Here is a 13,808-nt window from a genome sequence, read left to right on the forward strand (position 1 = left end):
GCTCCTCTGCCTCATATCCCTTATCTGACCTTTTGTAGGATGTTTTGTCCTCCTGACTGACTGGCTACTTGCCTCTCTGCTCTTCTGTTGCAAAATAGCTGATGGATCACAGGAACCTGGTGTGCCAGGAATTGATCCAATGCCTATCCTACCAACTTTCCCTCGTACCACCCAGAACGCAGCTGTACCAGCCACGTACCAGGCCAGTGGAAGCTCTGAAGGGGCAAGTCCGGCCCAAGGAAATTCTGCTGTTGCTCAGGTACAATTGGAGTGATTTAAGTGCATGTATTAAAAGATTTCAAAACCTATGCACCTACCGATCTACTATCTCCCCTCTTCTCAGTCATACACCATAGTTTCACCAGCTGTATTGAAGCCTGATGTGCCTAATGCTGCCCAGCCTTCTGGTGCAACTCCCGGCATGTCCACCAGCACTTCCAGTTTGCCAGCCGGCTCTGCTGGACAGGAACCTTACACACAATACCGTGAGTGGTGGAGGGAAGAGGGATTGGTATACATTCAGATCTTTTGGGGAACAGGAATCCCATTAGGAGGGGAGAGCAGAATAGATTGCCAACTCTCCTAGGCTGTGTGGCCGCTTTTGCTCATTGCTTTCTCTCTTTCTGGCCACTAGCTGTCCCAGATGTCTCCACATATCAATACGATGAAAGTTCTGGCTACTATTACGATCCTCTTACTGGCCTCTACTATGACCCTAATTCCCAGGTGAGTTGCCTGTCTTTAGGCGGACTTTGTTACTTTCTGCACATGGCAAAGGGATGAGAGCAAATTCGCCTTGTAGTGCTGCGATAGCTGTCAAATTGCACAACGCCCTGCAGTATCCAAAGATGAGCTGTGTCCTTGTTTCTTCCCAGTATTACTACAATGCTCAGATGCAGCAGTATCTGTACTGGGAAAGTGAGAGATGCACTTACGTCCCAGCCTCAGACCTGGCGGCTGACAGCCACAAGGATGGTAGCAGTTCAGGAGGTGGCAACAAAGAGGGAAAAGAGAAAAAGGAGAAGCATAAGACAAAAACAGCCCAGCAGGTGAGCATCACCCTTTTTTCTCATGCTGTTTCTCTTCATTTGCCTTTGAATTCTAGGTGTTGCACATCTGAAGACCTTTTAGAACAGGACTATCAAACTCGATTTCATTGAGGGCTGCATCAAGGTTGTGTTTGACCTTGGGTGGGGGGGCATGGCGAGCTCGATGTCACTCATGTCAGGGGCACCTGGTGTGGCCCGAGCACTCTGCCAGCGAAACGGGCTCCCAAGCTCTGTTTTCAGCTGCGGTGGCCTCCTGCAGCCCTCTGCCAACAAAAACAGCTTGGGAGTGCTGCCTACGGTCCTCGCGAGCTCCATTTTCAGCTGCGCCGGCCTCCTGCAACCTTCAGCTCGGGAGGGCAGCACACAGTTCTCCTGAGCTCCGTTTTCGCTGGCAGAGGCTCCATGGGCTGGTCCTTCACCGTTTCTGAGGCAGCCCCACAGGCCAGACAGCCCCCCCCCCCCGCCCCCGCTCCCCCGAGACTTGAGTTTGACATCCCTGTTAAGAGTTTTCTGGAAAGCTGGTAAGTCTATCTTCCCAGTGTGAAACGAGGGTTCATTTCTCCTTGTTTTTTTTTCCTCTTTCCCCCCTATATACTTTCCTTTCCTTTTTATGGACTGTCTGCCAGATTGCAAAGGATATGGAACGCTGGGCCCGCAGCCTCAATAAACAGAAGGAGAATTTCAAAAACAGCTTTCAGCCAGTCTCCTCCATACGAGAGGATGAAAGGCGTGAATCAGCCACAGCTGACGCCGGCTATGCCATCCTAGAGAAGAAGGTACGATCTGTGGGGAGTGCACCATTAAACCAGGAATATACCTGGAACAAAACAATCGGATACAGGTAGTGCTTGACGTAGAACCACAATTGAACCCCAGGTTTTTGTTGCTAGGTGAAACAATTGTGAGTTTTGCCCCATTTTACGATCTTTCTTGCCACAATTGCTAAGTGAATAACTGCAGTTATTGTTCGTAAGGTGGTTGTTAAGTAAGTCTGTTAAGTAAGTCTGGATCCCCCATTGCTTGTCAGAAGACTGCAAAAGATGATCACATGACCCAGGTCATAAATAGAAGTCAGTGGCCAAGCATCTGAATTTTGATCACGTTCCATAGGTGGCTAAGTATGAAAACCAGTCCTAAGTCACTTTTTTTCAATGCCACTGTAATTTCAAGTGGTCACTAAATGAACTGTTGTAAGTCGAGGACTGCCTGTAGTTAATAAAGGTATGCATGAAGGTTCATCAGCACTTGTTAACTAATAAAGAGCTATATAGGATATTATTTCAGCATTAAAGTGTATTTATTGTACAATTGCTGTTACAATGTGGTATTTTGTATTCTTTTAAAAAAAGAACAATCTTGCAGAAATAGAGAGGGAGTGGTTATATTTGAGTTAATGTTCATTATTATGCAACATCCTGAATGAATACCTTGTGCGACTTGGGAGACTGTTTTGACTGCTGAGTAGAAAAAATATGTATTTCCATTAGGAAAAATGATTAAATACTTCCCCGCTTGCTTTTGCTGTTCTCAGGGAGCCCTGGCTGAGAGGCAGCATAGTAGCATGGATTTGTCCAAGTTTACTGGTGATGATCGGCTGGTAAGCCTTGCCTCTCAACTTTCTCTGAAATGTAAACTTTCTGGGCTTCACTCTGAATGACCAGAAGAACGGGTAAAGATGTAGAGATTCTACAAATCTGGCTAATGTTTAATACGTTGAGGTATGAAATAGAGATACCAATATCTACGTATCACGGGAAGTGTTGAACACAAGAACTCTTTGGTGTCAAAAGCTATTTCTGGGGTAATCCAGAAGAGTGGGGATTATGGGAGTTAACTCGCCCAGGGAACACTACATTGAAAAACTAGATTAAGGTAATAATTCTGATTCTGGCATATAATCCTTCCCTCTTGCAGAGTCCGCCTCGAGGCTTAGTGGCTGCATACAGTGGTGAAAGCGACAGTGAAGAGGAACAAGAGAAGGCAGCTGATCGGGAGGAGAAATTAACTGATTGGCACAAACTGGCTTGCCTGCTTTGTCGCAGACAGTTTCCCAGCAAGGAGGCTCTTATTCGTCACCAGCAGCTATCGGGCTTACATAAGGTATCCAGCTGACAAGAGTCTTATCATTTTCAGTACAGGCAGTCCTAGACTTATGACCACAATTGAGCCCAGAATTTATGTTGCTAAGTGAGAAATTTGTTAAGTGAGTTTAGTCCCACTTTATTACTTTTCTTGCCACATTTGTTTAGTGGATCACTGCAGTTGTTAAATTAGTAACAAGGTTGTTAAATGAATCTGGCTTCCCCATTGACTTTGCTTGTCAGAAGGGTGTAAAAGGGGGTCAGATGACCCGGGATACTGCAATTGTCATAAATGAGCCGGTTGTCAAGCATCTGAATGCGAATCACATGACTATGGGGATGCTACAATGGTCGTAAGTGTGAAAGAGGGTCACGTCACTTTTTTCAGTGCCGTTGTAACAGTCACTAAATGAACTATTGTAAGTCGAGGACTACCTGTGCAATCAACAATAGCAGCTAACTGGATTACTTGGATTAGAGGCCATGGGGGAATTTTCAGATTTTAATTCCTGGTAGGCAGAGTGTCAGCGTTCCAGATATCATCCAGAATTAAATCAGAATTCAAGGCATAGCTTTCATCAAAGTTCCAATTTAATAAGAGAGACATGTTGGTACATCTGTGGAAACCCGAATCTGAAAGCTTCCTGGGTTTTCACCCAGTTGAAAGTTCAAAACCTTGCCCCCCCCCCCCCCCACAAGTCCATCACATGGTCCAATCTTCCTCTGCCACGCTGGCATTTCCACCCATCTAGTTCCGGTTAGGTGCAGAGACAAAGAATAACCTTGTGCTTCTAGAAAGGAATGACAACAACGCATTCTACAATTCTACTCCTTACTATTCCCCCTCCCAATTTTCCCACTAATGAAACAGCATAGTAAAATAAGAGAGAGTGTGGCAGGCCAAAGATCCTAAAAGGAATATGACTGCAGGCCTAACACAGAGTTTTAATACTTTGACCATATAAGATACAGCAAAATGTCACTGTTCCTAGCCCATAAATTATTAGAAAACAACTTTGTTCTTGTCAACGTGTTGAACAGATTGTTATTGTTTTGAATTAGTATTATTTCTGGTCTAAGACTAATCATAAAAGCAAATTGCAACAAATGCATAAATATAATTAAATATAAACTGAAACAGTTAACATTGTGAAAGAGACAATGTGAAGAAGACACCAAATGGTTTATAAGAATCATGGCTATCAGTAAGAATATTGCAACTTACATAAAGATTTCTGAGAATTGATCAAACAGGAGAAGCATAATCTTGTAATAGTAAGAGCAAGTGAAACTACTGACAATGGGAGATAGGAGTTTTGATTCCCGTTAGCTGTATAATATAATAGGAATGTTAATAATATGTGATGTAGATTCAACCTTTATATCTGAATACAGGCAACTACTGCTTTCATATAGAAGGGTTAGTCAGTCAGTTGTTGTCCTGATAGGTAGTATCTCGGTTTGTTCCAAAGCCTCTACTAAAGAATGTATAAGATATTAAAATCTAGATCTGAAGAAGGGGCCAATTACGTTGTAGGAAAGTTGGGAATTTGAATATCTAAATCCCAAATCCTCTGCTTCTGTTTTAACCTGGCCAAAAGCAGAAAATGTCAGCAAGGAAAGCCAAATCATCGACCCTCTGCCTCCTTAGAATAAAGCCAAACCTAGCTAGCAAGGTGAGATTGGCCAAGAAAGTTCCCAAAAGGTTTTTATCAGCAGAGTCTTAATCAAGCCCCAAAGACTGAGCCTAATTCTAACTGTATTATGAGATAGTTTCAGAGATAAATGATAGGTTAAATAGGGAGAAAGAAATAGAAGGCTTGACACAGATAAAACCATGGTAGTTCTATTGGGATTGTTTATCCAGCAATGCAATTTAAGTTGTGTTCCTCCTAAAGGAGCAAATACAACAAGCTTACTTTGCTCCTGAATACATCTGGCAGCTTTACCTAGTGTGCTTTTGCCCAGCTTGTAGGTGTGCTAATTGCAGTTGTTCCTGGAGAAAGCATACTTGTTTTTTTGGGGGGTAAAGAATGCCTCAATTTGATTGATAGATAGCAGAGACAGAAGGTTTTAAGAATTTGAAGAGGGACCAGCAACATGCACAGAAAAGACAATAATTTGCTTAAGTTATTTCTAAATTACGATAATTCCCTGTAGTGTTACTTCATTGGGGGAAAAGTTTCCAAATGGACCTTACAACTAGGAAGTGAGATTTGTAGGGGTGCCCGGAAAGCATTCTTTGTTGAGTTTGGATCCTTTAGCAAGGTTTAGATTGGAGCCTGAAAATGCTTGTTACAGTTTCACCTATAATGTTTTTTATACCTATGTATTTTTAATTTATTAATTTTAAGACACTTTCTGTCTTTGGTGCTTCAGAAATAAAATATTAAGTCAAAATATAAACATAATACTACTAATACAGAAATGATTGCATGTCATAGGAGCAAACATGGCTCTCCAGAGTGTGTTTTGATTCCACCTCCACCCCTTCATCCTTCTATTCTTTTTCTCCTCTGCAGCAAAATTTGGAGATTCACCGACGGGCACATTTGTCAGAGCAAGAGCTTGAAGCCCTTGAAAAGAATGACATGGAGGTACAATAGATGGGAGAGATGATGGGAGGGGGGGCACTACAAGGGAATGTGTCACATAGGAAACATCTCATCAACTAACACCGTCCATTCATACTATTTTCAGATGAAGTATCGAGATCGTGCAGCTGAGCGAAGGGAAAAATACGGTGTTCCCGAGCCACCAGAACCCAAGAAAAGAAAATATTCAGCTGTGACCCCAGCCACGGTGTAAGTTTTACACTACAGGTTTCATTTTTAGAAGAGACTGTGTTTCTTAGCAAAGTGTTCTTTGCCTCCTTGCATTGGGCTCGACTGGCAGGAGAGAGAGCAGGATTGTCTTAACTGTTTACTTCATCCCCTCCCCATTTGCAACAGGGATTTTGAACAACCAACACGAGATGGACTGGGAAGCGACAATATTGGCAGCCGCATGTTGCAGGCCATGGGTTGGAAAGAAGGCAGCGGGTTGGGTCGCAAGAAACAGGGTATTGTAACCCCTATTGAGGTAATTTTCCAGATTGCTCTACATGCAAATAAATAAATAAATAAATTTTGTATTCTGGAAGGACATGTGGTCTCCAATTGCTTTCTCTTATTATATACTGGCTTTGCGTAAAGGGAAAGTCTTATTGCATAGTATTAGCAGTGACGTGCAGGCAGGGGAGGCAGAGCCTCACCGCTCTCATGAAAATAAAAAAAAATTACTCCGGGAAGCCGTGAAAGTGGCTGGGAGAGGCGCGCGGCTTGGTTTAGCCTCCCTGGACATCTCAGCAGCAGCCCCAAGTGTGCCGATCTCACCATTTTTTGCATCGGGCGAGCCCAGGATCCTTACAAGGGGAATGGGACCACGTGTGCAGGCCTCAGATCAGTGCAGCCGCGGTCCCCTTCATGTTGGCTTAGGAAGGAGGGGAATGGGACCACGTGTGCAGGGGAAGGGGATCGCGGCTGTGCTAATCTGAGGCTGTGCTCTGAGGAGCCGCCTGCACACGTGGTCCCATTCCCCTTGCAAGGATCCCGGGCTCGCCTGATGCAAAAAATGCCTAGGTAACATCATCAGTGCTAGAAGGGGGGGGGGGGAGGAGAAAGGAGAAGTTTCTCTTCTCAGAAATGTCTTCTCATTTCTGAGAAGAGAAACTTCTCCGTTTGGGCTGCGCCCGTGCGATCGGAGCAACCACGCGGTTTGATGACATCACCAGCCTCACCAGTCATAAACCTCACCGCACGTCACTGAGTATTAGAGCATTAATAGATCTGTCCCATATATTATACTGTCTGTAAAAAAGGAAATTGTTGTGATAGGAAACATGATTGTTAAAAATAGAAATTGGGAGCAAGACTGGAACTGTTCCACAAGAAGGGAGTTGATGGTGTGGTTGTATGACATCGAAAAAATGATTTAACACAATGAGAAAAGATGGCATCTTACAAAATAGGCCAAAGAGTAGATCTGTGATGAAGAATTTTATTTTTTCCTTTTGTTACAATGTGTTATCTTGTTGGGGGGATGAATGTGATTTTATTTTTTCCTTCTTTCTTAGGCCCCAACCCGAGTACGAGGGTCTGGCCTTGGCGCCCGTGGCAGCTCTTATGGGGCGGTAGCATCAGAGTCGTACCGGGAAGCATTGCACAAGACAATGCTCACTCGTTTCAACGAGTCAGACTGAACTTTGTAAGAAGCACCTCCTGTACAGTATTTTGCTGCTGTCTTCCCTTACTCCCCTGCCTTCCAACTTCCAGAATGTTCCTTTGGTTGACTTTTTTTTTTAATTAAATGTTCAAATGGACAAGGATTTGGACAGAGGATTTTACATGGCTGAAGTATGTAGAAAATGAACAATACACTTGGTCCTCTTGTAACTAATAAGCATTTCCAATGTTCATTATATATAAACATGTGGTACAGTTAACTCTCTTGAGTTTACAAGCTTTCCACATATAGGTACAAAGAGGCAGTAATTGTAGCCCTGATCAGGATCTTGTAGCCTCAGTCCTCGGGGTTTCCATCTGAGATGCCTGCCAGTCTTGGGTTTAGCAAAAAGAAAACACAGGGAAAACTCTCATCTCAGCAGGCAGCCCTTGGCTTTTCAAAGGCTCTTGTGTAGCCCTTCCACCAACTCTACATAATGGGGTTCTGAAAAGAGAGAAGCAGAGGAACTCTGTATGCATGGTACTCACTATCCTTCAAGTGTGTTTCCACAAAGAAGCCTGTCTTTGCCATTTTCTCCCCCTTCTCTCTTCCCCTAGTTCATTTAATTTTTACTTTGACCATACATAGCTGACATTGAGGACGCCTACCTTCATCAGGTTGAATGTAACTATGTCTGATTAGAAAATCCAGTGCTACCATCGCGCAGTTGGGCTTGAAATCGGAAGATCCAATGGCCTCTCTCACCTGCATGGGAAGATTTACAATTAACATATAAAGTAGAAATGGCAGTTAACACTCCAGCGTCATGCCTAGACTAAGATAATGGCTACCATAGCACAGAATTAATGAGAATGTGTGCTAATACATTTCCTCTATCATTCCAAATAAAGCTAAACACAAAACATAATAATGAGCTAGGAAGCTGTAGGAGAGCTGCGGTCCTACTATCTCTAGTTTGAAATATGCCACAAAATGGTTCAGGATCCGTCATGCGTAATCATTTTTCATTGGGCTTTCCAAAGATAGACTCATTACAAATGGGAACAGCAAAGAACATTGCTTGTTTGTGGGAGGCCTCATTAGTGCTATCTTTCATTCTTCAAAAGGGGCAACCTTTATTGGTACGCAACATGGCACCTACGAACCTTATCAAGTGACCAAAGATAGAATTCTTGCACTTCTTCATCTCCTACTTGGGGCACAAATTCTTCAGGCAGCTCCAGGTCATATACAAACTGGCATTCAGGATAGATGCCTCCATCTGACCCTTCATATGTGTAGCTGGGATGGGTGGGGTGGGGGTGGGGAGAAGAATAATTCAATCACACCAGTGACCTGCGTAGAGAATGTTCAGGCAATGCTGATTTGAGTTACAGAGAGGAAGTGACCTCATTCAGAGGAGCCCAAGCCACCTTTTTATATTGCTTCCGGGATTCCTATGAAATTAGGAGTGACATTTAGAGGTCAATGTATACTTTAAGGATAAATGCTGTGTGCTACATCAAGGCAATCTAGTCTGGAAATTCTACATATTAACACTGCTTCTATATTTGACATATTTGTTTTCACTATTAAACTGGAGTATGCAGCAATGAAGAACATCACCATATAGTAATTGAATGAAAAATTATTGATTATAAATACAGTATGTTCCCTTAATGTCAACTTCAAGGGAAATATGTATGTATGTATCCACACAAGCAAACATAAATACTGCTACACTACAATGTACCCTGGATTTTAGAACTTTCTGCATTACCTGATGGTTCCAACAGATTTGGATAACGTAGCAAGGGAAGCAGGAATGCAAGCCTCTTCTTGGCACTCTTTTATTAGGGTTTCTCTGACACCCAGCTCTGATGAAATGCCACCTGCAGCCTTGCCAAAACAAAAACAAACTCCTTAAGTTGTGGTTCACCATAAAGCAAGCAGTCAACATTAGCTATTTTTTGTATTTAAGAAGGATCTTTTCCATCAAACAACAGAATAATTTCTGAGTTGGCAAATTAGATAGCTTCACGACGTCGTTGGAGCGTTTACACACAATCCCTGACTTGCAACCATTTATTTAGTAAACATTCAAAGTTACAATGGCACTGAAAAAAAGTGATTTATGACTGGTCCTTGCACTTATAATTACTGCCGCATGTCCATAGTCATATGATCTAAAATTGGTACTGGCATGAATTTACAACCGTTACACTGTCCTGGGGTCATATGATCACCATTTGCGATCTTCCCAAATGGCTTCTGACAAGCAAAGTCAATGGGGAAAATCCAGATTAATTACTGTGTATTTCAATTAATTGCAGTGGTTCCCTTAACAACCATAGCAAAAAAGGTCATAAAATTGGGTGCATCTCTCTTTAATTGCCTTGCTTAGCAAGGAAAATTCTGGTCCCAATTGTAGATCAAGGACTACTATATATGCTTTTAATCTGTAAGAAAAATATCCGCAGGAAGAACTATGTTCACATTGCTAAGAAAAATGGTTCAGGCTGAAATTGTAATTTTGTATAATTAATAAAGGCTTACTTCTATTTAGGGCATTCAACTCAATACTGTGGCCTGCCCAAGCTCATTAAGTTAAGTGATTTCTCTGGCTGTATTGGAGCAATAAAGAGTATTTAGACAACTGTTAGCTAATCCCATCTTCATATGAGATATTCTATTTGTCATCCTATTTTATCTCTTACCAAATTATCCAATAAGCCAGGATATGTGGGTTTGTTCAAGGCCCTACGGGCCAACCACATGTGCATTTCATCGTTTCGCCAAGTATAGCCATTCAGGTGGGCACCATAGCTCTTCACTCCCAATAGTGCTGGATCAAGAGAAATCAAATATGAATTTAGGCTAAACCAAACACCTACTTTTGCACCATATGTTCTGATTTTATGAGTAATTTCATCTGCTTAAGCCTTCATAATGTATTTACTATTAGTAGTATTTACTATTAAAATATTGTGTTGGGGAATGACAAGGAAATAGGATGTGAAAGGAACAGGTAGAATGTCCATACACAATTCCTTCTTTATGATTCACAATGCAATATTTGAAGAATTCTTATGCAAGTTCAAACTTCTTTATTTCTCTAGAGCTGCTGAAGTTGATCCAAGATTGGTAGTCCATTAAAAATACCTAAAAACCAATCCCAAATTTTCAGTAATCAGAATTTTGCATTGAAGAGACAGCATTGTGGATAACTCCAATGCAGAAAACAAATTCTGAAATGATTTGCCTATGGTTTAGCTTCCTATACACTGATATATCAAGGCCTATGGAAGTCTGATACTGTACTTCTAATTGTTGAGTTTTATGGGGGAGGAATGCTTGGCATGAACAATTTTTTTCATAGCATAATATTGGTGAGGAAGAAATCTGATTTTTCATAGGAAAGGAAAATTAAGTGTCTTAAGGTGGGTTGTTTTTTGTGTGTGCAGTGATCTTGACATGCTTCATTGCATTCCTCCTAACAATTTAAAGGAATAGCGATCTACCTTTTACGTCGAAACTATCCCATCTATTTTAAAATAAAATTATGAAATATGTGTTCAAAGGCCTATAAAATTATATACTGGTATTCAGGAAGCAATATTGGAGCAAAATGTGATGGCAAGATTTGTAGAATTTGTTCATTCCGACTTTTGGCTTGGGAAACGAAGAAAATATCATTTTCCTTTAGAATTGGTGAACAAATACAGAGATTTATTTTATGTATTTGTTAATGGTACATCTTAATAATGAAACAGTTTCTGACACAGAATATTTACAGTATTTAAACTATTGTCAATGCGCATATTTAAAAGAATATCAGCAAGGAAACCACATTTCTTGACAGAGATTTCACTAAGGCATTTCTTATCTAAATTTCCTAAGTAGATGAAATACTTTGGACTCTGTGACAGGAATGCCATTAAGTTCTTGGTTGAGGCTTTATCCCATGTCTCTGCAGCTTAAAATAGTTTTGTTCGATTTAAACACATTTTGCACAATCACCCTGCCTACATAGTGCACCATTCTAGTTTTCCTCATAACAGCCCAGTAAGAGAAGATAAACAGGGGGAAAAAAAACAATTAGCCCAAAGTTACCCAATGAATTTCCATGCCTGGGGGTGGACTAGGATCTTGGCTTCTCTGCCCCTAGTACAACACATTAACTATCATACCACTCTGGCTGTCTTTTCTAAGATAATTTATAATTTTAAAAATTACACACAGTGGAGTTACTTACTTTTGCACAAGTCAGGCCTTTTCTATATAGCAGTGCCAAGATTTTTAAATTTTAAACTTACGTGTTGCAGCACGTTCCATGCTGAAGAAAGGTGTGTCACAAAAATAGGGCATTACATTGTACATCTGAAACAGAGGCATGTTTTTATTAGTGAATAGCTCTGGTATTGCGCGCGCGCACACACTGCATTGTCTTCCTAAGCTGTTACTCAGAATAGAAACACTGGGCTTTTCTTGCCTGCATCTCTTGTACAGCCAGAAATAGAAGAAAGTCCCCTTCCTATTGCTTGGTTGCGCCAAGTCCTCTCACCTCATCCCTCCATCCTTTTAAACAAGGAAAAGCTTGCTGTGCTTTCAGCTCCTTGAACACTCTTTGAACAACAGCTGTCCTCTGGTCACAAGATGTCAGTTGTTTGTTAAGTTCCACCCTTGGAGGGGCTTTATTTCCCTGAGACACTGAGAAAACAGTCGGGTACTGTTGGAGACATTTGACTACAGCGGGTGGGACGTATCCTACTTGTTGTCCAGCAACCATAAATGGCAAACACAGCGCCTTGGAAGAACCTGCAAAGAAATGAAACCCAAATCAATCTCTCTTGCAGCTAAGATCTAGTTTCTACAAATAATTCAAATCTGCTAAAGTGCTTCTTTGGAAAATGATCTGTGGGTTAACTAACAACTGCAGTGATTCACTTAACAACTGTGGCAAGAAAGGTCATAAAATGGGGCAAAATTAACAAATGTCTTGCTTAGCCACAGAAATTTTGGATTTAATTGTGCTCGCAAGTCAAGGATTACCTGAACAAACCTAAAGATGATATAGAGAAAGTAGCTTTTGTGGTAATAAAACTTACAGCAAAATCATTATAAGGAAAGGATTAATAAGAGTCCTAGAACCTGAGGAAAAAATGCCTATGTAGACCAACATTTTCTTCTTATAGAGGTAAATAGGTGACCGTATGAAGATCACAAGCAGCATGCAAACAACCAGTACTGAAAAGCACTTTATTATTGATATTTATCTGCATGATTTTTATTAGATAATTTGATGGATTTATCCAATTTTGTTTCAAGCAATTCAAGTTGATGGCTATCATGTAGTAAGCTAAGAAGCTTCAAACTGCTTTCTTGACAGATGACTTGAGTTTTTGTATTTTCTTTTCTGTACTTTTCCAACACCTACAACTTTTTAAGGTGCAGTGATCAAAACCTGAATAAGGATATCATGTGACATCACTACACATTTGTGAAAAATCATTACAGTATCTGATTTTTTAAAATTCATTTCCTACTTATCCAAGTTATATAGAACTTGCCTTTTCAGAGCTACTGCCACAATTCAGTTGGCGTCTTCACCCACCAATTCACTACCTTCCAAGTTTCTTTCCTGGACATAATCTCAGATTCACTCAGAACACATAAAATTAAGCCTTTTGCCCCATTGCTTTTACATGACTTATCTTAAACCCTGTTTGCCATTTGATGTCCGTTTCTTCGTTTGCTTTTCATTGTCATTTACTTGAAAAAAACAACCTTAAAAAATATCAGCAGAGGGATCTACTCCAGATCGTTTTAGGAAGGTGCTGAAAAGCATCAGTCCCAATGTTTGCAAAAACCGTGTATTTATTCCTACTCTCGGCTTTCTGTATCAGAAATAATTAAACCATAAGCGAATACTTCTTTTTTTTCTCCTTGCTGTTTGCACAGCGGTCTTTGAAGAGCCGCAAGCGATTTGCAAAACGAAGCGGGGGGCGGGGGAGGAAATGAATTCAGTCCGTTTCTCATTTATTTCTTCCGGGCTTTTAAAGGAAGTGGCGGTTACCTTTATATACCTTCCCATTATTTGGGTCTCTCCCCATAGCGGAGCTGTAGGTAATGCAACATGTCCTTAATGAGGTCAAGCTCGCCCGGGCTTATCTTTTGGCTGAAGCTCGCTCCATTTCTAGCGGTTGAATTTCAATCCTGTCCAGGACGTTTAATATTGAAAGGCGTCTAAACGCTGGCTTTAAATCTGCTTGGTTGTGTCTGACGCGGTATGCGCTCCGGTGGCTAAATTCTGTAGAAAACGGCTCACGCGGAAAGCCCGCGGTCGTACCTGCCCCATGAAAGGAATTCATCTTCTTCAGCAGCTTTCGCACTCGTTCCGACCATCCTTCGGCCGCCATGGTGCCTCTTGTATAAAGCCCGCCCTCACCCCTGCTCTTCACGCTGGACCGTTCCA

The 13,808-nt window shown here is 41.4% G+C and overlaps 2 protein-coding genes across 4 annotated transcripts in view; one reads left to right on the forward strand and one right to left on the reverse strand.

Annotated features, from left to right (window-relative positions):
* Positions 1-7,507, forward strand: part of RBM10 (RNA binding motif protein 10) — a 32,627-nt gene extending 25,120 nt beyond the window's left edge. For both annotated transcript variants that reach the window (XM_081954499.1, XM_081954498.1), the window contains exons 14-24: positions 99-259; positions 344-485; positions 635-726; positions 876-1,049; positions 1,676-1,825; positions 2,581-2,646; positions 2,964-3,149; positions 5,653-5,727; positions 5,831-5,934; positions 6,082-6,211; positions 7,245-7,507. In XM_081954499.1, coding sequence (XP_081810625.1) covers positions 99-259; positions 344-485; positions 635-726; positions 876-1,049; positions 1,676-1,825; positions 2,581-2,646; positions 2,964-3,149; positions 5,653-5,727; positions 5,831-5,934; positions 6,082-6,211; positions 7,245-7,370 — 1,406 coding nt within the window. In that variant the 3' untranslated portion in view covers positions 7,371-7,507. The remainder of the gene's footprint in view (positions 1-98; positions 260-343; positions 486-634; positions 727-875; positions 1,050-1,675; positions 1,826-2,580; positions 2,647-2,963; positions 3,150-5,652; positions 5,728-5,830; positions 5,935-6,081; positions 6,212-7,244) is intronic.
* LOC309392928 (uncharacterized protein) lies at positions 7,155-13,804 on the reverse strand. 2 transcript variants are annotated; one of them, XM_081954551.1, is made up of 8 exons: positions 13,683-13,804; positions 11,898-12,151; positions 11,650-11,713; positions 10,051-10,178; positions 9,114-9,232; positions 8,500-8,635; positions 8,002-8,098; positions 7,155-7,837 (listed from the first exon to the last, which is right to left on the reverse strand). In XM_081954551.1, the coding sequence occupies exons 1-8, from the start codon at positions 13,750-13,752 to the stop codon at positions 7,791-7,793; spliced, it is 915 nt and encodes a 304-aa protein (XP_081810677.1). In that variant the 5' UTR covers positions 13,753-13,804; the 3' UTR covers positions 7,155-7,790. The 2 variants fall into 2 exon arrangements, with proteins under 2 accessions (XP_081810677.1, XP_081810676.1); XM_081954550.1 differs by having other exon boundaries at positions 7,155-8,098.
* Positions 13,805-13,808: the final 4 nt, after the last annotated feature.

The sequence above is a fragment of the Natrix helvetica genome, assembly GCF_964273705.1.
Source record: "Natrix helvetica genome assembly, chromosome: 1".
Taxonomy (NCBI): Eukaryota; Metazoa; Chordata; class Lepidosauria; order Squamata; family Natricidae; genus Natrix; species Natrix helvetica.